At 44.2% G+C, this 21575-nt stretch overlaps 2 protein-coding genes across 2 annotated transcripts in view; one reads left to right on the top strand and one right to left on the bottom strand.

The window, feature by feature from the left end:
• SNX30 (sorting nexin family member 30) overlaps positions 1-5434 on the top strand; it is a gene marked incomplete at its 5' end in the record, with an annotated part of 47737 nt that extends 42303 nt beyond the window's left edge. Inside the window, 2 exons of the mRNA XM_082497224.1 lie at positions 3308-3460; positions 5012-5434. Of these exons, the coding sequence (XP_082353350.1) occupies positions 3308-3460; positions 5012-5071 (213 nt within the window). The 3' untranslated portion in view covers positions 5072-5434. The remainder of the gene's footprint in view (positions 1-3307; positions 3461-5011) is intronic.
• Positions 5435-11693: 6259 nt separating this feature from the next.
• Positions 11694-17793, bottom strand: SLC46A2 (solute carrier family 46 member 2; the record flags this gene model as incomplete). Its single annotated transcript, XM_082497709.1, has 4 exons — positions 11694-11751; positions 13241-13397; positions 15017-15100; positions 16725-17793. 4 exons carry the CDS (start codon positions 17791-17793, stop codon positions 11694-11696), a joined length of 1368 nt encoding a protein of 455 aa, XP_082353835.1.
• Positions 17794-21575: the final 3782 nt, after the last annotated feature.

Below are 21575 nucleotides of genomic sequence, written 5' to 3'. Positions count from 1 at the left end.
CTCTTCCACTGGAGGGCATTCTGGGGCTTGCTGTGCACGTAATCAGATTGGCTTCACAAAGCTCCGTCAGTGTCATTAGGTCATTCTCACATTGAGCTGATCAGCTTAGAACTTGGTGGCCTATAAATGCAGAAGGCTTGTAGGGCTACTGTAAATGTCAGCAAGTACTGCTTAGAATGCTGAGGTTTACACTAAAAGCATAGTGTGTGTGGTTTTTTAACACTAGCATAACAGTATTAGCGTGGAGTCTGTGGCGTTTCTGACAAGTACAGTGGTGAATTGCTTCTTACCCATTTCTGACCCACGCTGGAGCTGGTTTTGCTGTAGTCCAGCCAATTTAGTGAAGTCCAGGCACTGTTCCCTTTTGGTGAGATGAAGTCCATTTCTGGTGACCTAATTTATTCTGTCTGCCTTGAGGTTTTGCAGTGTGCTGATCTATGGGAGCATTAAATATGGCAGTGCAGAACTTGAAGTAGAAGTTGACTGTATGTATTTACAGGGGGGGAAAAAAAAAAGGCTTGTAACAGTATATGTTTCCAGAGAACTAGAAAGGCAGAAATAGCATACAGAGAGATTAGTTGCCTAATAGATGTTGGATTTGTTGTGCTTCAGGACCATTTGTTATTTGGTAATGATGCTGTAGAGGAGTTTTTAAAAAGTGGACATGCTTACGGTGCAAGTAATGCCATCCGTGCTTGACCATGCTAAATTCTAGATGTGAGGCATACTTTTACTCTGGTATCTCCAAGAATTATGTGAAGATGAATAGATGTAGGTGCAGAATTTCGTATCATATATTCAGGAATCTGGTCATCTCATTATATAGTTTTATGCTCAGTTCTTGCCTGCATATACATCTCTTCTCAGTTTACATTAGCTTACTAAAATAGTGATGGGCCCTTCTGGAGTGTATTGCAGTTTGAGCCAGTTGTCCCTTGGTTTTGGGGTTGGGTTTTTTTTTGAGCTATTCAAGTCAGCTGAGTGCAGCCATCAGTGAGAAAGTAGCAACTTCGCCTGAAGTCCTGTTGTCTTTCTTCTCAGTTCCTAGTTGCTAGCTAGTATCTAATATCTGCACTGGTAAGAGCAGATAAAAGCATCAGCATTGGTGTTTCAACTTATGTCCAAATGTGATGTTAGAAGTATAAACTCTCTTTTCATTAGCCTTGCACTTGACATAAAGTCCTTAAATGCTGTGAATTAACTTAAAATTTTGTTTGAGCTCCCAAGTTGCAACTTCTGTTGTGGGAAGCTGCAGTGTTGGAAGGAAGGGTATTTACACTCCTGAGCAGGACCAGTGCATACGTAGACACTGCCTTCATGGTGCCTGTGGAGACTTAGCTGGAGTTCATTGCTGTTGTTCCTTAATTAGAGCATACGTGACCCATTTGCTGACCACTGGGTTGTCCCTGTAGCTCTAAACACATACCTCCCTCTCAGCTTGACCTGCAGGAGAATTAGCTGTGAGAAAGAACAGACGTTTGTTTTTTTTTACAGATTCCTTGTGGTTTCAGATCATGGCAGAAGAAGCAGGAAGCTGATGAGTGCCTAGAAACTAACTTAATTGGATTGGGAAATCTTGTGTGGTTTTGCTTCCAGACTTCATGTCTCTTTCTCTTGATAGCCTAGCCTTTCCCGTTAAGATAGCAGAGTACTTATAAATATGATACAAGGCATGCTTGCCTTGAGGGGAGGGAGCATCTTCTAATCCTTCCAGCCACTGGCTTGGTAGTTCTTGTCTAAAGCCTATGAGGGAACTTCATGTCCAGAGTTGTAGCAGAGTGGATTCTGTAGCCAGAAGTGTAGTGCTCTGAGAGGGTGGGGAAAGTGTGTAGCTAATGAACCCCCAAGTTGGCTGTAATGTAAATCCAGTTGTGTGAATAAAAGAGGTACTCAAAGTCCTTGAGTATGAAGGAATTGCTTCCTGTGTCTCAAACAGCTTTCTTGGAGAACAAATGTAGGACCTTCTTTGAGTATTAGTCAATGGAATACTTCAGTGATTGGTGACAATCCACATCCTGGAGAAGAACCATAGTTGATGTGTTTCTGCCTAAATTGTGTACCTTGCCAAACTGAAAGGTAGTAGCATATCTCTGACATCCTATATTGTTACCCATGAAAAGCTTCATAGTTTGTTCCTCCTCTTCCTTCCTTCATGCCCCTTAAAGAAAAAGGGAATTCCCTGAAAGTATCAAGTATGAGAGGAGACAATACAAATTTCTTCAAATATTTCTTCTGCCCTTTGCCTTTGTGCAAGTCACAGATTCCAGAGCAGAAGTTCACTTCTCACATTGCTGCTAGAGCTCAGGGTTTTCGTCTTCTGAGGTCATGCATGTCCTTATAGGCTTCCCATCTGTGTGGACCATGCAACACAAAGAGAAGGGAGAGAAAGCTATTAATGGCTTTCCTGCTTGAGGAAACATTTGTAAATTGTTCCTGCAGTTGCCTGGTGGTATACATGACGTTTGTTAAAACATAAGCGAGGAACGCCAACTTCTTTGGCTTAATCTGTATCTACCTTGGGCTGGGGACTACTGTCGTAATCCATTTAAATCTCTACCTAGGCTTGCAGTAGGCTGTCCTTGAAGATTTCTCCCATTCCTTATGTGTGACTATGTGTCCAGTGTTGAACCCTAAGGCCCATGAGCCAATCCATGGTGAAGTGCTTCCAGTTCTCTTTGCATTATGATCATCAGTGCTTTGCACTTACATTTTTTTCAGGCAGCCTTAAGGTTAAAAGTGGAAGCTAAAAACTAGAGGCTTGGGAATTTTATTCTGCAGCCATAGTTGATCACTGCTGTTTGTATACTGCGGTCAAGAAAACACTGAGGTCTCTTGTCCAGCTCTTTGGACAAACCTAAATGTTTGTTGTTTCATACACACTAGTGTAAATTGGGAAATGCCAAGTGCAACTGTAAATGGGAAAGAGGAGAGAAAGGTTGCTCTGGAGCTGTAGTCAAACTACTCAGTTTGAGAACTAGGAACTGAGCCTAGGCACACAGCACTCACACCAAAGGGCTTTCCTCTTCAAGTGCCTCTAGCAAGCTCTTCCTCAGTGTGGCTCCATTTCTGGCATGGATACAGACAAGCAAAACTGCCCACCACCTCAAACAGCAGAGAAAATTAAGCAATCGCACCTCCTCAGTAAGACAGCATTGGGGCTTTTTGTCCCTGCAGCCATGACTGAGTTTATTCAGGGTAATGGCTGTTACTTACCCTTTCCTCTGTAGCTTTGCTCAGTAAGGTTTGAGCTAATTCAGCAGTCTAGCCGTCTCAGTGACTGTTTCAATCTTCATTTATTTTCCTGCAGGTACCCACAGATGTTGAGAAATGTCAAGACCGAGTAGAGTGTTTCAATGCTGACCTGAAAGCGGATATGGAGAGATGGCAGAACAACAAAAGACAAGACTTCAGGCAGCTACTCATGGGGATGGCAGATAAAAACATCCAGTACTACGAGAAGGTAAGTGGCACTGCTGGAACACTGGTAGGAAAAAGAACAGTTCATTTTCCTCTGAGGTGGTGATAATTCTTCAGGAAATCTTCATGCTGCTGTGAAGAAAAAAATCTTGGATACATAAATCAGTTCTCCAGTGCTGCGGAAGCTGCTCTTTGTCAGCAGCTTAGGGTAATCTGTTGAGTTGCTGGTCATGCTCAAGTGATCTGCATGAGACCAAGTCTTTTGCAAGGCAGCCCTGCAACAGCATTTCATCCTGGATGCTTGCCTGTCTTGCATTCTTGAATTGAACAAATTACTGAGCAGCAGGGGTTGGTATATTAAACACTACTAGGCTTATGCATGGTGACATACTTAATAATCTTACCTGTTGCTTTTTTCCACATATACTTTACAAACTTCTTCCATTGCTAGGTTACGTATCTATGTAATATTATGCACTTCCTTTGCCCCTGCCAATATCTGTCTTGTCAGTAATTCAAAACCAGTCACACAGAACTTCCTTCACCCTGGCCTCTTCTCTCTTCTGAGACTACCGTGGAGGGAGGGATTAAAGACTCCACCAAATGTCCAGCAGCGCCCCTACAATTGACAGTTAAATCTGTACCTCTTAGTTTTGCTCTCAGCTGCAACAAGGAAGCTTTTTGGTGGGAAAGTGTCTAGTCACTTCAGGATACACAACTAGAAATACTCTATTCACCTTCAGTCCAATCAGCAAGATTAGAAGGAAGATGCTTGACAGCAGTGACTTGTGGATGTAAGAGCTGGTGATGAATTTGCCCATTTGCAGTGTTTAATAATATATATTCCACGGTCTATATATGTCCAGCTTGACTTCTGGTCTGTACATGATTGAAAGACGGTGATGATGCACAGCATAAGAAATGGAATAAGTGCATGTCTGGGGAAATGACTCCAAAGCCTGGAGTTACTTTCTAATAACCCAGAAGCTAGATTCCCTTTTATTTTACTGTACTAGGTGCTACCAGTTTGTTGTGCAGTGGAGTCGAGTCCCAGAGGTGTACTGAAGTACACTGTGCCTCTGAACTACCTTCCCTAAATGCATGGGTTTTTCAAATAAGTTTGCTGGAGGTAGTCTATAATAACTGCTGTTGTGTCCCCATCAGCCCTCTCCCACGCTCACACCACAAAGATGTAAATTTCTACTAGAAACAGTTTGTCTGCCTAGCTGAAAGCTGTGGTGTTATTCAGTTTGGAAGAATCTATCTTGATATTTGAAAATACTGGGTATTCTGATGATTTTTAATAGCTTGGGACAGCTGATGACTTTGGAAAGCTTTAATTTGTTTTCTTTGTTTTGGAAACTGCAGCTATTATTTCTGAACACTTTATTGCTGTTAGAGATTCTAGTTTTGGTGGTTTGTGGGTTTGTTTGGTTTTTTTGTTTGTTTGGGTTTTTTTCCCCTTCTATAATAATCTATAGACACCTGGCTAGCCATTCTGAACTTGGATTCTGTTGGTCTGGAAGGGTTGGTCAAAAGTTGCAAGAACTGATGTACAATTCAATTTTTTTTTAATCTTTACTTCTTTCTTCAGTGCCTTACGGCGTGGGAGTCAATTATACCACTATTGCAAGACAAGCCGGAGACCAAATAAGAAGTACCTTCATGGACAGTCTAGCACTTCTATGCTCAGTACCACTAGACATACTGGAACTGTATGAAGGACTCCTTTTGTCAAGTTAACTGAAATGCCAGCTGTACTTAGGCTGGAACAGACGCTCTGAAAACTATTTGAATTTTTTTTCCTCACTTTCGGTGTTTAAACTGGGGTATGTTTCATCTTTTTGAGTTATCTTGAATGGTTCCTTCTTTATCCTATGGAGTGATTGGGGGTTCATAGTGAAAGTGCACGGGGATCTTGATAAAACTTACCTCTTTAGTCTGGAAGGAACTGATGAGTGGAACACTAAAAAGATGAAAATAAAACTCTACTGCAAGGTGCCAAATGACATCTTTATTACCATTCTGTTTTGTTTGCTAAAAAAAAAAAAAAATATTCCTATGATGCAGTACACTCTAACCAACCCTTATCCTTTTTTGGGGTGGACAGGGAAAGGCTGGAAATTAATATTTTCTGTTTTGCTACTGCCCATGTGCTCTCTCTGGATAAAATGGTTTCTGGAGACTTTTCTGTGTGGGAGTTGGGCTGGTCCTAGACAGAACATACCAACACCACTTGCAGGTAGCCTGTGAGGCAAGCATGAACTGTGGTTTTTGTGAGTGTGGCATGCTGTTGGTTCATACTGAGTATCTTTGTTTACCTTGGTGATTATGAAGTAATGTCAGTTGGCTAAAGTGTACTTGTGACTGACTTGGGGATCAAAATCAGCCTAGCTGCAGGAGCAAGTTGAACAGCGGCCTTTCAAGGCTTACGGGAATGGTGGAAGAAAGTGTGAGTCTTCAGTGTATTTTCTCTAAAGCTAGCTCTGGAAGTTGCATGGTAGAATTCTCTTGGTCCATGCTTTAAACTTTTTTTTCTGAACTAGAGGCGCTTTTGGGCTTGGTCAATTAAGGTGCCTGCTGTAGTAAAGGTAGAACTCATGTTGTTGGGTTTTGTTTTTTTTTTTTCCAGCACCCAAAAGCCAAAAAAGTGTCAAATGCTTGCTTACAGCAAGTATCATTGTGTGTGAAACTTGCCTTAAACAGGTTGGTGGGCATAGATAAGTACTCTATCAGCTACACATAGCGTTCCTACCCATCTCTACTGAACCACACGGCAAGTCTTTTAAGACTACTTTTGGTACAGATCTATTTTCTTAGTAGCTTTTATTGGCCTTTAGAAATGCAACTGCTTCTGCAAGTCCCTCTTTTTCCCCTTTCTCTCACAGTCCAACCTCAAGTAAATGCCTGCTTGGTGTTAATGGCCTTAGGAATGCTGCTGTGATTCCTAGGGTCCCAGAGTCTTGGTTTAACAGCGTGCAGATAAATCCTTCTTAACCATCCTTAGTGAGGAGGTTTGGAGCTAATATCAGTGTAATATTGGGATTTGGGTGAATAAATAACTCTGAGCACTTACTGCTAAACTTGAATGATTACTTGATCTCTGACAATATTCTTGCAAAGAATCTGAGCAGTAATTGAGTATGTGCAACTTCTGTGTTCTCCTGTGTTGACCTACTGGGTACCACTCTGGCTTGGACTTTATTGCTTCATAAACACCAGGTATACCTGAAGCCCCACCTAAAGCTTGGTGGCTTTATAGCAGCTATCAAGATGAGTTATTGCAGCAATGTGGTAGCTGTCAGCCTAATGAGATGATGCTCTCTGGGTGCAAAAGTCAAGTTTAAGATATTTTTAAGAGGTCTTCCTTTTTGACTCAGCCTCCGTTGACAGCTCTGTGGTACTACACAAACTGCTTTTTGGTTTAAGCTCACAGTTTATTAATGTACACTTATTTGGGGTAGATGAGAACTCTGGCTTAAGGTGCTGTTAGGTCTGGAATGACAAACTACTCTTGTGCAAGGGGAGTGCTTAAGGGGATCATCTTGAAGCAGTAATCAAGTGTTTTCTTCAGTTTTTCCCTTCTAAAATAAGCACTTTCCTAACATTCAACAGCAGGACCTTCAGGGTTACAGTCTTCCCTATTTCTCACAGAGATCAACATGCTCTTTTGAGCTGGTTCCTGTGTGGTAAATGGAATTTTGTATTTGACTCTGCAACATCACTGGGAGTCAAGCAAAATGTAATTTGCACTAATATTTGGACATTCTTCTCTTCACCTTACCAAAAAAAAAGTGCAAGATGATTTGAAAGGATGGTGGGTGTTTTCCTATAGGTCAGTAGGTTTGGTCTGATGCCTTACAACACCGAGGTCCTGTTCCCTCTTAGTTTTATGTCACACTGAAGTGGGTGTTTGTTCTGGGGAATTCAGCAATTGACATCACAGCTGCTTGTGAGAAGCAGAATGGACAGTGGGGAGTACCAAGTGAAGTACAGATCAACATGTAACTGTTAAGGCTGGAGCTGTTGAAGATCAGCTTAGATTTTCTTTAGTCTGATGCCACTGATTTTGCAGCATGGTTTTTTAAACTAGTCCTCAACAAAAGCATGTTTTGATTTCAGATAAATCCCTTTCTGGCTAAGCTGTTGAAAGGCAGGCGTGTTTTGCAGTTCCCTGTTGGAGTATGTGACTCTGACACCTGCAAGTTATTTGGAGGAGAGGTTGGAACACGTACCTCAGGCTGTGGCCACTAATAGGATTTCTTATATGGTCTGGAACACCAAAACCTCTTAAGGGAAGCAGAACTTAACATTCAAGAGAATCATCCTCTGCAAGCATTGCTGCAGTGTAAGGGTGTGTAGTGGTGGGTCTCTCAGCTGCTACGGGCTATGCAGAAGTGTCTTTATAAAGAGCTGTTGTAAATCTCTAGTTAACTGTGGGAGAGGCTGTGAGGTGTGGGAAGGATCCTGACTGTGAGCTTCAGGGCAGCAGTGCCAAACCGGAGAACTACAAAATAATGGAAGACTAAGTAATGCCTGTAAAGAGAGCACTTACTTAACTGCTGTCAGTGGGAGGCTGAGATTTGAATTGTTAGTGAAACTCTGACATGTTATCCTGTAATCCTTACCGGGTAGGAGTCTTTCCTTTGGATGGCCTGAACCTTAAGTGTGAAAAGTAAAAGGTGTTGGTAAAGGGAAGCAGGAGTAGTGCAGGAGATTGATCTTTGAGTAACTTCATGAGTGTTCAGTCATTTACCGTCACCCTCTGCACATGCACTAAAATGATATCAAAAGTAGTTGCACCCTTTCTATGAACCTACGTAACGTGTGGGTCCTTCAACAATCCTTGAATTAGCCCAATTTTCCTTGTAATCCATAGCCAGACCAAGTTCTTTCTCAGAGGATGCATAATTCACTGCTGTCCTGGTTACTTCTGTGTAATTTCTGGGATGTTTGTTTCTTCTCTGAACTGGCACCAGCACAATAAAGCAAGCACTGAGATCTTGTTTTCATGCTCGGTAAATAAACCGTGCATTGTTCGTATGTATCCTTACCAGGTTCTGACTCTTGGCAATAAACAGATGTTGAAACATCATGGCTTTTTCAGGTATCCATTGAAAAATGAAAAGGTAGCCCTAAAGACACGAGCTCTTCTGATGTGAGTTGTATCAAAGAATAAACTATGGATTCTTCACTGAAGTCTACTTGGATTTTTGTCACGCTGACACTTGTGCTAAGCATAAAGTAGTGGGGTAAGTGGTAGAAAGAAACATCTGCAAAGTATGAGTGACAGAGGTGGTCCTGCAGAGGTGCTGTGAGGTAGCCTTGCAGCAGTGGCTCTGCGTAGCCTGTTCGTGATACATATTGCTTCAGGTGTCGGTCCTGCATATGCCAAGTTACACAAGAATTCCCTCCTAGCCCACCAGGGACTGTTCAGTGTTTTAACAGGAGCCATCCTTTTGTTAAAACTTGCACAATTTAATTGAGTATGATTAATATTGCAGACTGTTTAAAATCCTGGTGCTGCTAACCACTGGGCAAAATTGCATAGGCTAAACTAGCTCATTATATGTTCAGCCTTCTTAAATTCTGAACGTAGAGCAGTCTTTCCCTTGGTATATTAACTTTTACTACAACAACCAATAAATAGGGAAAATGGGGTCTTTTTTAAGATAGGGAACTTGCTACTACTTGTCAGAATTTTTTTTTTTTTTTTTTTTGTAAAGTAAAACTGGGGATCACAGGAATAAACTAGCCGCCTGGCAGTGTAAATGTTGCATTTTAAACTTTTTGGGAGTGCTGTTTAACCAATTTTACAGAATGAAATGGCAACGCTTAATTCTATGCTTAGCACTTTGGAATCTTTCTGGGGTATCTGACTTGTACAAGTACTCAGTAATGAACTGGGCTAGTTTTAAGGTTGATGGCTAAGGCACAGTACTTATGCAGAAAATAATGCACTTTCCAAAAAGGCGTAAGTAGAACACCCTTCTGTAAGTGGCATGCTAAATCACTGCAGGCCTAGTTGCTGTCCTAGACTACTCTGAAGACCTCGGTACTCTAGACTTTGAAGCTAAACCGTTTCCTTAACCCTGCTGCTGGGATGTGTATCTGTACCTTCAGGTCAAGCAGCAGGGTTGGGGCCGCAGGCAGGCAGGTTGCAGAGGGATAGTCTTACACTAGCAAACAGGCAAAGGGCTTTTGTCTTCAGTATGTGAAAATAAAGCAGCACCGTCCTTGTTCTCTCTTCCTCTGTGCCTGCATCCCTCTGTCCCTCCTTCAGGTTTGGAGAGCTGGGCCATGCGGGTGAAGGCAAGCTGGCTGCGTGCAGAGGTGGGTCTCATCCCCCTCCTTGTAGAAGGTGTCAGTACTGGGGACCGAAACGGTGCTGGCTCATTGCCCAGACTTTTCCGCTTTCAACCTTTGTAAACCCACTCACCGGAACTGGAGTCACTGTTCATACCATTAAGAACCAAAATGAAAGCTGTGAAAAGACTTGTCTCTGTGTGAATTAGCTAGTAAACAATGTAAAAAATGGGAAGGAGGCTTTTGTTTCCTGCACTCGACCAAATCTGGCAACTCTGCTCTTGTTCAGACACGCAGGCTATGAAATGTTGTCTTGCCTTCTGGTGCTGGCATGTTTCTATACCGTTTCATATATCTCTGTATAAATATACTTTGTGCATTGTTTACTATGGAACTAGTATTGATGGAGAAAAAACACTTTGAGGTAAAACTGTTTGTAATTCTCTATTAGTGTGTACATTTTTTTAAAATGCACCGTTTGTTTACCTCAATTAATTTAATGGAATGGACCAATAAATGTATTAAAAGATGACTCCTTTACCTAGAATATAAAGTTTTGTTTTTTGCAGCCTTCGCCGTTGAAATGATGCGTGTGCTTATTTTACTGGGCTGTCACTATCTTACTGCAGAAGTACCCTTCCCTTAAAATCTTGTTCCACTGCTGATTTAACTGTAAGTCATCTGTCTGTTGCTGTTGTATGTCTGTTATTACTTGAAAGTGAAGCTTGGAGCTGAGGAAAAGTTGCAAGTGTGTGTGTGTAAGGAGAACGCATAGCAGGAACTTCCTCAGAGTAAGGGGTAGCACGGTCAGTAGCCAACTTCTGCTTGCTGCATCTCTGGCTCGAACTGAAGCTGCCTGATTTGCCTTCAGATTATTCCAGTTACTGAAGGGCTTTTAACTTCCTTATACTTAGTCCAGGAGCTTGGAAGCCACTTAATCCTTGTTAATTCAATTAGCATGTAAGTAGACACAATTTAAGCCCTGATCCCTCTGGGGCATGCCAGTCTTCTGAATCATGTTCGGATTTTGCTGGCAACACCTCATGCCACTTGCTGTCTTGTATGAGGTAGGGGTTTCACCCAGCATAAAGCTGGGAGTAACAGGGTGACTGTTACCTGGCATCAGTATCCCTACGCCTCTGTAAAGCCCATAGGAGTCATCTGCTGCACTTACCTGTTCTTAACCTGTTACAAGAGGAGTACATCCTGGTGGTGTGAGTTGAAATGCCGGTATTGGCTCCTGAGTCATAGGTGTCCTTCCATGAGCTCTCTTAAAGCACTCTCTGGGGACAGTGGGACAATCTCCCAGAAGTCAGGGGCGTGAACATCTGTTCAGGAGTGTTTTATTGTAGGGATTACAAGAAGTGTCTTAATCTTACTTTTTTTTTTTTTTTTATGGTGGTATTTCTGTATTTAGTGGACTTTTACATAATATTGATCAGCTGGGTTGACACAACTTCTGCACCACTCGGAGAACATGTGTGTCCTGACAGCAACCATGCACAGGCGGCTTGTGGACCCCTGCTTCATCAGCCAAAGTCACAGAACTGAGCTGAGGTTTCTGAATGAACAGACAAGAAGGAACTAATGGGAAACGGATCCTCTGCTTTCCCCTTTCGCAGTGAATTATGTATCTAGAAATGCCCTTTTCATTTCTACCCTGTTCTTGCCACTCTGCGCTATTGCTAACCAGCCTAGCAGGGAAGCAAAATGCTTTGAAGACTGCTGGTGGGCAATAGCCAATGCACATGCTCTGCGAGATGATGTACTGCAGAAATAACAAGGCAAGCTTCTTTGTCCTGGGTGAGCTCAGTGGCTGCGAGGCCATGGCACGCTGTGAAGCAGAAGCATAAATGAGATGCTTCCTCTAATGATGGTAACTGCAGGGGCTAATGGTCGGCAAACTGTCCACTTTGGTAGCTCAGAGAGTTGATGAAGACCAAAAGATGCTTTAGCAGGTACAGCCTCTGTCATTCGGTCAGAATCTGAAGGGAGCCGGTGGTCGAACGTTGTTTGATGGCCACAATGCTGTAAAGAACAATAACAATGCAGTTGCATGAGAGCCAGCAAGCTACTTCATAAAACTACAGTTTGCTTTTTCCCCCACCAGTTCTTTAGCTTAAACTTTGCCGGGCTGTCTAGAGCTGGCTGAGTGCTCATGTGATTCCTCTGGAGGATCTACCAGCCCCCCTGTAACTTACTCTTGAGTACAAGCAATGACACGGGCATCATTTTTCATCTTCCAGACTCTAAGTCCTAAATCCCTGTGTTTGTGCTGCTGATGATGCTAACTTCTGTTTGAAGAACATGTTAAAAAGCAGTTGAGTAGTTAGCAATGACTTGCTGTTAAAACAGCAGGGGTGTGCGTAAGAGACGAGTCACTCTTGTGTCTGGAAAACATGAGGAAAGCAGAGCCAGGGTAATGATGGGTATGAAGTAGTCCTGCTGGCACCAGGGGTCAAATGTGTTTCACGAGCCCAGAAAGCCTTCGGTGCTCTGGAGGAGGCAGAGCTGATGGTCTAGGAACTTTCCTTAGAGTTGCTTTTTCTTGCTATCCAAGTGGTAACACTGAAGTCAGTGCACATGGTGCCTTTAGGCTTTCTATTTTTTTTTTTTTTTTTTTTTTAAATTACAGCAAAACTTGGCAAGAGTTTTGCCTGGGATCAGATGTTAGCCTGTCCAGTCAGTACCTGCCTTATATCTGAATGAAAATATTGTCGCGGCGGTTAAATAGTGATATTATCACAATTCAAATTTAATTTCATACTGGAAGTCTTGCTGTTTCTAGTAACGCAACAAGCTCGAGGGTCTTGGGGAGGGGACAACGGGCAAGGTGAGAATTGGAGGGAGATCCATCAAAAATTTTGTAAGAATAGACGGGGATGCTGTTTCAGCTCTCTCCCAATTAAGCTGGTTTTCTGCCTAAAGCTTGTTCTTAAAATTGTACTTCTCAGTCGCTCTGTAGCAGTACAGTTGGGCAAATTCACTGGATCAGAAAAGTAGCTATTTCCTTCACTGTGTGGTAATGGTTTCTCTTTGAAAGGAACACCTGAGGGAGACTCAGGTTATTCTTTTCCTATCACAATGAGTAAGTAACCTGCAATGGATTTTTTTAAAAAATGCTTTACTTTGTGTAGGCTCATTCACTCAGTCTACTTACTACTATTTTTGCAATATCAAGCACTAAATTTATGTGAAGGCTTTATCCCCTGGGATTATCAGCTCTTAAACTCTGCCAGGTATTCCTCCTACAGCAATTCATGTTACGTTAAACAAAAAGAAGATTAAAAACATTGGCTAGATCACTTGCAAGTTTCTTTCCTTGAATCTCCTTGGTATTTGTCAGCTCACTTCTGTGAAATTTTTGTTTCTTTTTCCAAATTTTTTTTCTTTTTAAATTCCTTCTTTATTATTATTTTTTTTTTCCCATCTGTATTGTACACTGTAGACCTAGAATGAAGAAGCATGGAAAAAATACAGCATGTCCTTTTGGTCAAAACCCCTTCCTATTCCTTACCTTAAAGGGAGGAGAGTCAGGCAGCCAACTAGAAAAGACAAAATGAAACAGAAGCCGCTGTACCAGTTCAGTGTGTTTTGATAGATTTTGTTGTAGAGTGTGGATGTCACTACTCCCGTGGTGACTAAAGACAACTGCAGCAGGACAAACACTTTACCTGTAAAACAAGAACATAGTTTAGTTCTGGGGAGAAAAAAAACCAGCTGTGGTACCTCCCTGCAGAATTCAGGACCACCGCTGTGTGGAAGAGCGATGTGGTCGTTGCGTCACAAGTGCCAGACGGCATGAGCTTGCACCTACTGCCGTTCTGGACCAGAATTAAATGAGTTTTCCTTCTTTCAGGCATAGGACAAGACCAAATGAGAAAACTGTCTGTTTAAACGGTCTAGATGTTGAGGTAGCTGCTTGGAAAAGCAGCACTAGACTGGGCAGTAAGTGCTCCTTTCCATAGGATGTAGCAAGGTAGTCCTGGGCTAACATCTTCAGGACGGGAGAGACGTTAGTCAGGGTCTGCTTCTGCCCTAGGCCAGACGAGTGGTCCCCTGGGTTAAAATAATGTCGGAAATCGGGTGGTGCGTGTGACATGTGTGATGATTAGGGTGGAGGAAAGGCAGAAACTGAATCCTATTTGAACCAGCGTTTTTGCTGAAGTGCACCCTTCTGTTTCTGCCATGGTGAACGGGGGAAGGGGAAGCAACCCAGCCCTGCCGGGGTGTGCAAACCAGGAGCGAGGTCATGGTCGTTCGCTGAGCTTACTGCCCTGGCAGCCCTCTCTAGATGCACAGCACCAGCGGCCACCACTGAAGGAGACAAGGCTGCTACCAGGAGGCGACGGCTGCTCTGCTGCGTGGTCCTGCTCGAGAGCCGGTCTGCCGCTGTAATCAGGCACAGCCTTGTATGGCTCATGGTGGAGGTTAAAGGCAACATTAAGTAAGTGAGTTTGCTACAGAGCATGTTGAGGAGCACGAGCAGTAGGAGTGAACTGGTGACAGAGCGGTGTTGTGTTCATATGGCGGGAGGGAAAAGGATGCAAAGGACGGCTGTGGGAACATGTTTGGAGGAGGCTCGAGCAGCCGTGGGCCTGAGGTGCTGTTTGAATGCATGGTCGGTCCTGTCTGTTGTGCCTAAATCCAGCTCACTGAGGTAAAACCAGAAGCCTTCAATACGTTGTTTTAAAATACATATATTTTACTATTTTCTAATACAAATTTTAATAGAAAATAATTTCTGGTCCTGCTTTCCAAAAAGGGCCAATTTTTATGCAATTATCCCTTGTTAGTTATATCATGGTCTGAGAGGAACAAATCGCCAGGTAAGACCTGGAGACATATTTACAGAGTACAAGTGAAAAAAGATGAAAGAAATCCATCCTTTCCAAAACTGGAAGCAAAAGAAGCCAAATATAAACGGTCTTTCTCAGTGCTTCAACCCGTCTTGCTTCTCTTGGTTTTCCCCGGAGCACTGTGTTTTGAGCAGTACCTCAGATATTTTCCCTGCCTTTCAGCTGCACGCTGATAGTAGTCTTTTGAAGCACTTGAAATGCTGAAATGCTGAAAATTTTGTGGATAAATGATGATGCAAACAAGGAGAAGTTCGGATGTGACAATCTTGTCCGGCTAGTTTCTCTGCTCCTCCCTTCCCATTTGTGGTACTAGCTGTTCTGGTTTTGTTACGCAAAGCACAGATTGCAGCAATAATTTACCTTTCTTTTTGTACCTTAGGCTGAATGAAGGGATTTGAGGGTTTTTTGGTCAGTAAGGTAACCAAAATACTTACCATAGGATGATCCTTCAACATGCTTGGATAACATGGACCTGATGGTTGGTAAGGGGATGAGGGCAAAGAGCATCACTGCCCGTGCTGCAATGCAAGGAATATGTAGTTATCATCAATACCTGCTCCTTATCTCCCAAAACAACAACCACTGCTTTTGAAGACTACGTGTCTCTGGCTTGGGCAGGACCGGCAGGACCTTTGTTTCACATTTTCTTGTCCATTGAGTACCAGAAAGAAGTACAAATCTTTGGTAGGAATGTAGGTGCTCAGTCCATCCAAGTGATGGTGGATAAGCCACCTACTGCTCCCGCTTGCAAAGCAGAGGTACTCTTCCCAAACCCAATGTGGTCTCTTGGTCTCAGCCTGAGATTCCAGTGTAGATGGAATATAGCACTGTCCTTTGAGAGAGTGAGGCTGATGATTTGAGTCTAACTGGCAGAGTGAGCACACTACATGGTCTTGACAGGAACAGCACCTTCGTAACACTATAGCTATTTCCTATCTTGGTGCTTTTGGCTTGCACTATTTTAGGCTTTCTTTAGTATGGAAACTTCTAGGGAGCTAGAATTATCTTCCTGTCAGCACAACCAACCTCAGTGAAGACTTGATCCATCTCTAGTGCACCCAGGTGTTTCTGCAATGTGGGGAATAAGCATCCTTCACACTGTGTAGCAGCATGCATTCATGATGGACTTAATATTAAACAAGCATATTTTAATTTTATATCTTTTGTTGCCCAGCCCGATTGCCTAACAAACAAAATCTCTTAAAAATTTCACTCAATGTTTGGCTTACTACACAAATATAACACCCTACCGTCTTTCCCTTTAGAATAACTTTGTTTGATTTTCAATTTCTTATTCCCTGTAGGGGCAGACAGAAAAATCACCTCAGGCCATTTCTCTTACATCTTTTTCTCACTTTCAGAAGCAAAACCTCAAAGCCATGCAACACACGATACTCGGTTTGTCAGATATGAATCATCCATCTCACTGCCACAATGGATGCATGGATGCAGTTTTGGGTTTTGTTTTTTGCGTTCCCGTGGAGGCCACCTCCCAACAATAAACTTGCCTTTCCTTTGCTGTGGGATGCTGCCCCTTCTGGTGTTACCTGTGCCTTGGTCATTTATACATAGTGTAAGATTTGTACCCTACATCCTCATGATATTTTAATTGCTAAAGCAGCTCCAATGTTTCACTATTCAGTTTCTCATCGACCACAAATGCCTTCATGTAACAAAATAAATCACATCTTAAGATGTTCGCTTAACAGGAAACCTTTGCCAACGTGTTTCTGTTGCAGCTTAAACCTTACCTTACACAGAGCAAGTGCTTCCCATTAATGCAGCGATGTGGTCTGACTAGTACGGGTAGCCAGCAACAGCTCCCACGCCCCTGCGGCATGAGCATTGTTCCCCTCCTCAGATCCTGGCTATGACCAAGTCAACCAGCCTTAAACTAAGCCTTGGCAGGAGTGTATGCCTCCTCTGGATATTGTAGGGTGCCGAGTGTAAGGGTACAAGGTGAGATGTGGGGAGAGGGGAATGATAATGAGGCCCACCTGGGAATCACTACTTTGATGGTCTGCCGAGCTCCCTGCTCTGAAACTCACAGTAAAGCAGAGTAAAAGCCCTTCTCCTGGCACTGAAACACCCCAGCCCCTTTCTCAGGGTGCAGTCACTCGCGTGAGCGGCCGTTTGACTCACCGATGTAGAACAGGAACGTCCACCGCACAAAAGCCATGACGAGGCTGCCAGCGCTGAAGGATATCACTCCGATTATGATCATGGTAATGTCCCTCAGGTATTTGGAGAACACAAATACCCCTAGGAAGCTGGTGATGAAGATCACATACCCAGCAGCATTGCCATGGCCAATCTCTACAGCATTCCAACTTAAAGGCTCCCTGAGCAAGAAGAGCGGGAGTACGTTCATTGCACCAACCACGGCAAGGTCATAGAGGATTGCTGCCACAAACAGCATGATGATGATGAGTTTTGAGGGGGATACTGGAGTGGAGGTGGTGCTCTCCGAAGGTTGGGAACTCCCTGCTGCTGCTGCTTCTTTGTGGGCCGGTAGCTTGCTGCCCACCTCCTCTGCAGTCTTGGCTTTGGCTGGGCAGGAAGTTGCTGGCTTAGGGACTGTCAGGACAAAAACACTGTAGAGGAGGCAGAAAGCATAGCAAGCAATGCTGCAGCTCACCAGCACAGTGCCCTCTCGATAGCGGTCACTGAAGCCAACAAATAGGTAGCCAGACGCCATGCTTCCTAGAAAGCCAGCGAGGCCATACACCAGCTCAATAATGATAAGGCGCAGAGACCTCCTGCTTTCGGAAGAGCCCAGGGATCCCAGAGCCATGACACCTGCCCAGAGAGTGGTGAAACCGCCCGTCAGCCCGTTGAAGGCAGCAGCCCCGTACATCACCTCGATCGGCCAGCCCAGAAGGATCAGGAGGAGCAGGAGAGTTTTGGAGCCCAAGTAGCCAAGAAGAGGGAAGCAGATGGGAATCTTCCGGTGAATCCTGTCCCCTAGCTTGGACAAGCCATAGGCTGACACCAGTGGGCTCAGGCCCAGGACTAGGTTGTAGATGATATAAAAATTAGAGACAGCCTTCTGCTGAGCATCTTCCAGTGCATGGGAGGGAGCGGTGGTGTTGGTCTGGTTGTAGTAGTTCTTCACCACCAGCAGCAGCGCCGTGTCGTAGAAGGCACTGGCCACTTGAGAACCTGCGACTACTGGCTCAATCCATGTCCTCATTGCTGTCACCCCCACCATGCTGCTGGCGACCACCTCTTCTTGGGAGCGCTGTTTTCAGGGAGATGCACAGGAGGGAACGGCTCTTCAGAAGCTCTGCTCTAGAGGCATGCTTGGAGAGGAGCAGCTGACAAAAAAACAAAAGGTCATCCAGGCTGTGCAGAGTCAAGAGTTGTGCAAGAGATGATCTGGCTGGGAGGATATTTGCACCTCGCCTTGCTACGTATACACACGCACGCACATCCCTGCACTGCTCTGATCTGCTGCTCACGCACAAGAGGCTTTTGTACAGCCGGAGAACGCCCTGCACTCGCCAACAGCCACTGCTCCTCTTCCTGGTGTAGTTTCAACAGAGGTCAGATGACCCAGGGGAATTTCGCTCTCCCAGTTTAGGAAGTGAAAATGCCATGATCAAGTAATTGCTGCAATTTGGGGTGGTGGTTTGTTTTTTGTTTGGTTTATTGTTTGGTTTGGGTTTGTTTTTTTTTTCCTTTTGGCATCCTTCACGTGTCAGAGGGTTCTCAGTGTGGCTGTGGGTTCAGGGGATGGGTGTGTGCTTTTTTTGTCAGGTAATTTGTGAATTCCCCTTACCACCAGCTCTTTTCCCTTTCTTCTACACAAATACGTTGTTGGCATTTTTTGCTCTTACCTGCTCCCGCCCGCCCTATTGCTGCATCGTGCCCCTTATGTCATTGTTGTTTCGCTAACGCAGTTGGGAAATTACACCACAAATAAATTAAAAGGGAAAAAGGCTGTTTTTGGTAACCTGGCTCCCACGGCAGCCACTTTGCCTGCTGCATCCTTTGGCTTTACAATGTGGGAATTTCCAAGAGGAGGAGAAGATTCCCAATTTATCCAAAGGCACTGGTGACCGCTGTGCCCCAGTAATCAGCCAGCTGAGCTGGAGGCTGGGATGGGTGAGAGCCCACCTTCAGGGGTCCTTTTCCAGTCCCAGCTCCTCGGCTCAGTGGCGGTGCCTCTCTGCGGGCGCTGATGCCACACGCAGCTTTGCAGCTTGAAGTCAGCCTCCTATTTTGCCGCTGCCTGAGGGGGTCAAGCGAAGCCACCCGCCACAAGCAGCTCGGGGACCCCGCGGGGAGGACGGTGTGGCTGGCCAGAGGCACGAGAAGCTCTTGGAGCAGGATATGGCGCAAGCAGGCTGCCAGCTCCAAGGAAGATGCTTGCGGTCCCAGCTGCAGGAAATACTCGGAGGATATTTGGCAGCCTCAAAAATGCTAACTTAAATGAAAATGATCTCATTCTGCACTGGTTTAATGAATCATATCAGGCGGAATAACAATCTGTTCTAGGAAGATTTATGATGATTACTTTAAAAAAGAAATTAATGATTAATTTGCAAGAACAATGTTAAAACCGCCATCTGTTGCACTCTCTATTGATTCAGGTGACATTTACTTAATGCCTGTGTACTCATGGCTCAAGACTTTCATATTTTCACTCTTAGCTCGGTTGTGCAATAATTTTTGGTTTATATTTCGATTCAAGGAAAAAATGTCCCAAGAACTAACCGGGAAAGGAGTGGGGAATTGTCTGCTGGAATGATTTGCTGCTAGACAATTTCAATTTCAACAGGTTTTTTTTTCAGTCAGGCCAAAAGACTCCTAGCCAGCTGTAAAATATAATGTGGGTTGTTCCAACAGTTGGCTTTTTTGCTCCCCCAGATTTTCTCCAAAAGGTGTCTAGTTTCGTTAGTTTTTATTCAGAATTGGGACAAATCTTTTTCTCCAAACCCTGGAACATTTCCAGAGGATGGAAATTCCAGACAGCCTTACTAAAAACCCCAAAGCATCAGCCTGTGAGCAGTTTAAGCAACAAATGCAACCCGAGGAATTGCCACGTTTCGCTTCACCTGGGGAGCCCTGTCTCTCCCACCAGACATTAGAGGGAAAGATAAAAGACGTTGTCCCATTCAGGCCTCAATTTGGGACATGAGTTATCCTGGAGTGCAGAGGTACGTTACAGGCACTGTGCTTGAGACACTGCAGATCTGCTCAGCTCTTAAATAAGGGACACTTTTCTTGCACACTTTGTTGCATATACAGGCTGCTTGGCTTATTCATCTGACACTCTTGACATTTAAGTGATACTGCGTTATGCTTAATGCTGTTCAGGCCTGGATAGCTAATGAACTTTGCCATTAGTGATCTCATTAATTACGTATATATTTCCAGGGTATTCTGAGTTTCCATTCATATTAAATGTACTTTTTAGAACTGGTTTGTGTGGAAGGGTGTAATTTCACATCAGTAATTGCAAAACAGTGAGTACTAAAGTCAGAGTTTAACCCAGGCAGTAGAATATTTCCCACTGCAAAATACTTTTCATGAATACCATATTCACTTGATGCCACAAAGACTTCAAAATTACTATTCCCTAGCATCAGCTTTTCTATGGGGCCCAGTTCTCATATTACGAATATTTATAGGGACATTTGCATCCACTTTAAAATACATTTATGCAGCATAACCACCATGGAGTCTTAAGAGAGTGGCCCTTGACATTTAAGGAAAATGCACCTACAGAATCACTGAGACTAGTCTAAAAGCAAAAATACACTGGTGTAGCCTGCTGGAAAAGGAACACATTGTTTTAGGGCATGCCTCTCTAGCGTCGTCTTGTCTGGGGGCCCACTAGAGGCCAGGTCAGCACCATGTTGCAGCAACTCTTGGACATTTGTCAGTCTGGCCAAATAAAGGTGTGTAATATCTCCCTGTGGCGATGTTATGCATTCCTATGCAGAATCGTGTTTTCTTTTTTTAAACCATTTATGACAGTTACATAATTTCTTCTTTGTGAAAAAGTGTTGTAGGGATTTCAGTGTGCTGGGCAGTGGGGCTTGGCAAGTACTGGCATTTTGGAGCTTGGTCTTCAGCACTCCTCATCTGAAAAGGTCCTTTTGACATCCAGGACTGCAATCCAAGGTGGGCACGTAAGCCCTTCTCACCTCGCTCGTGTAAGCCTGCTGATGGGATCTGTGATTTACAGTCTCTGGCTGGCAGGACATTTCGCCTCCAAGGTGGTAAACCAGCTCTGTAACTCCTCCTCCTCCTTGGTACGTGTGGATCATCCTGACACATGCTGTGGCTTCTTGGTAGTGGCAAGGTGGTGAAACACAACTGGGGTCTGGGAAGTGCCCGTCTCTGAGCCTGGACGGAGCTGCGGTTGTGTTGCAGCACCAGAGAGAGGGAGAAGTGGTTGAAAACACTGGGGAGAAGCATCTATTTTGGCGATGGCCTGTTTTCCTTCAGAAAATACATCTTTGTCATAAATGACCACAGATTGTAATGCCAAACTGTGCTCATTCCCTCTGTGGTTTGGGAGGTTGGCTTTCTCACTGGCTAGTGTTTAATTATGTATTGCCCCTGTGCTCACAAGGTGCGTGGTTCTGCTCGTAGAGATGAAGACGGAGGGGAGGCTGCATGGAACGCTTGGTGCGTGGGGCAGGGGGAACAGCTCCTGGCAGCTGCTGCATCACCACAGGGATGTGGCATCCTGGTCCAGGGCAGTTGTCTCATGGGATCCACCTATGGTAGACACTAATGCCTGGATGTAAAAGGCCACCCCACCAGCCTTGTTTCAGAGGTTCTGGAAAACAACATCCAGGCTATTTGGAAACTCATGATGCTGGTGCTAGTGTCTGTAGCACAACAGCTGGTAAGTCCACCATTGCTGTAACAAAATGCAGGACCATGTCCTTATGGGTGCACCTTGAGGTGTTTCAGATACTGAGACCCCTGGGTGAGGTGTCTGGCATTCAGGAGGCGCAGCACCACCAGACATGT

The sequence above is a fragment of the Vanellus vanellus genome (assembly GCF_965231255.1).
Source record: "Vanellus vanellus genome assembly, chromosome: Z".
In the NCBI taxonomy this organism is placed as follows: domain Eukaryota; kingdom Metazoa; phylum Chordata; class Aves; order Charadriiformes; family Charadriidae; genus Vanellus; species Vanellus vanellus.
This window is presented reverse-complemented; position numbering and strand designations above follow the sequence as displayed.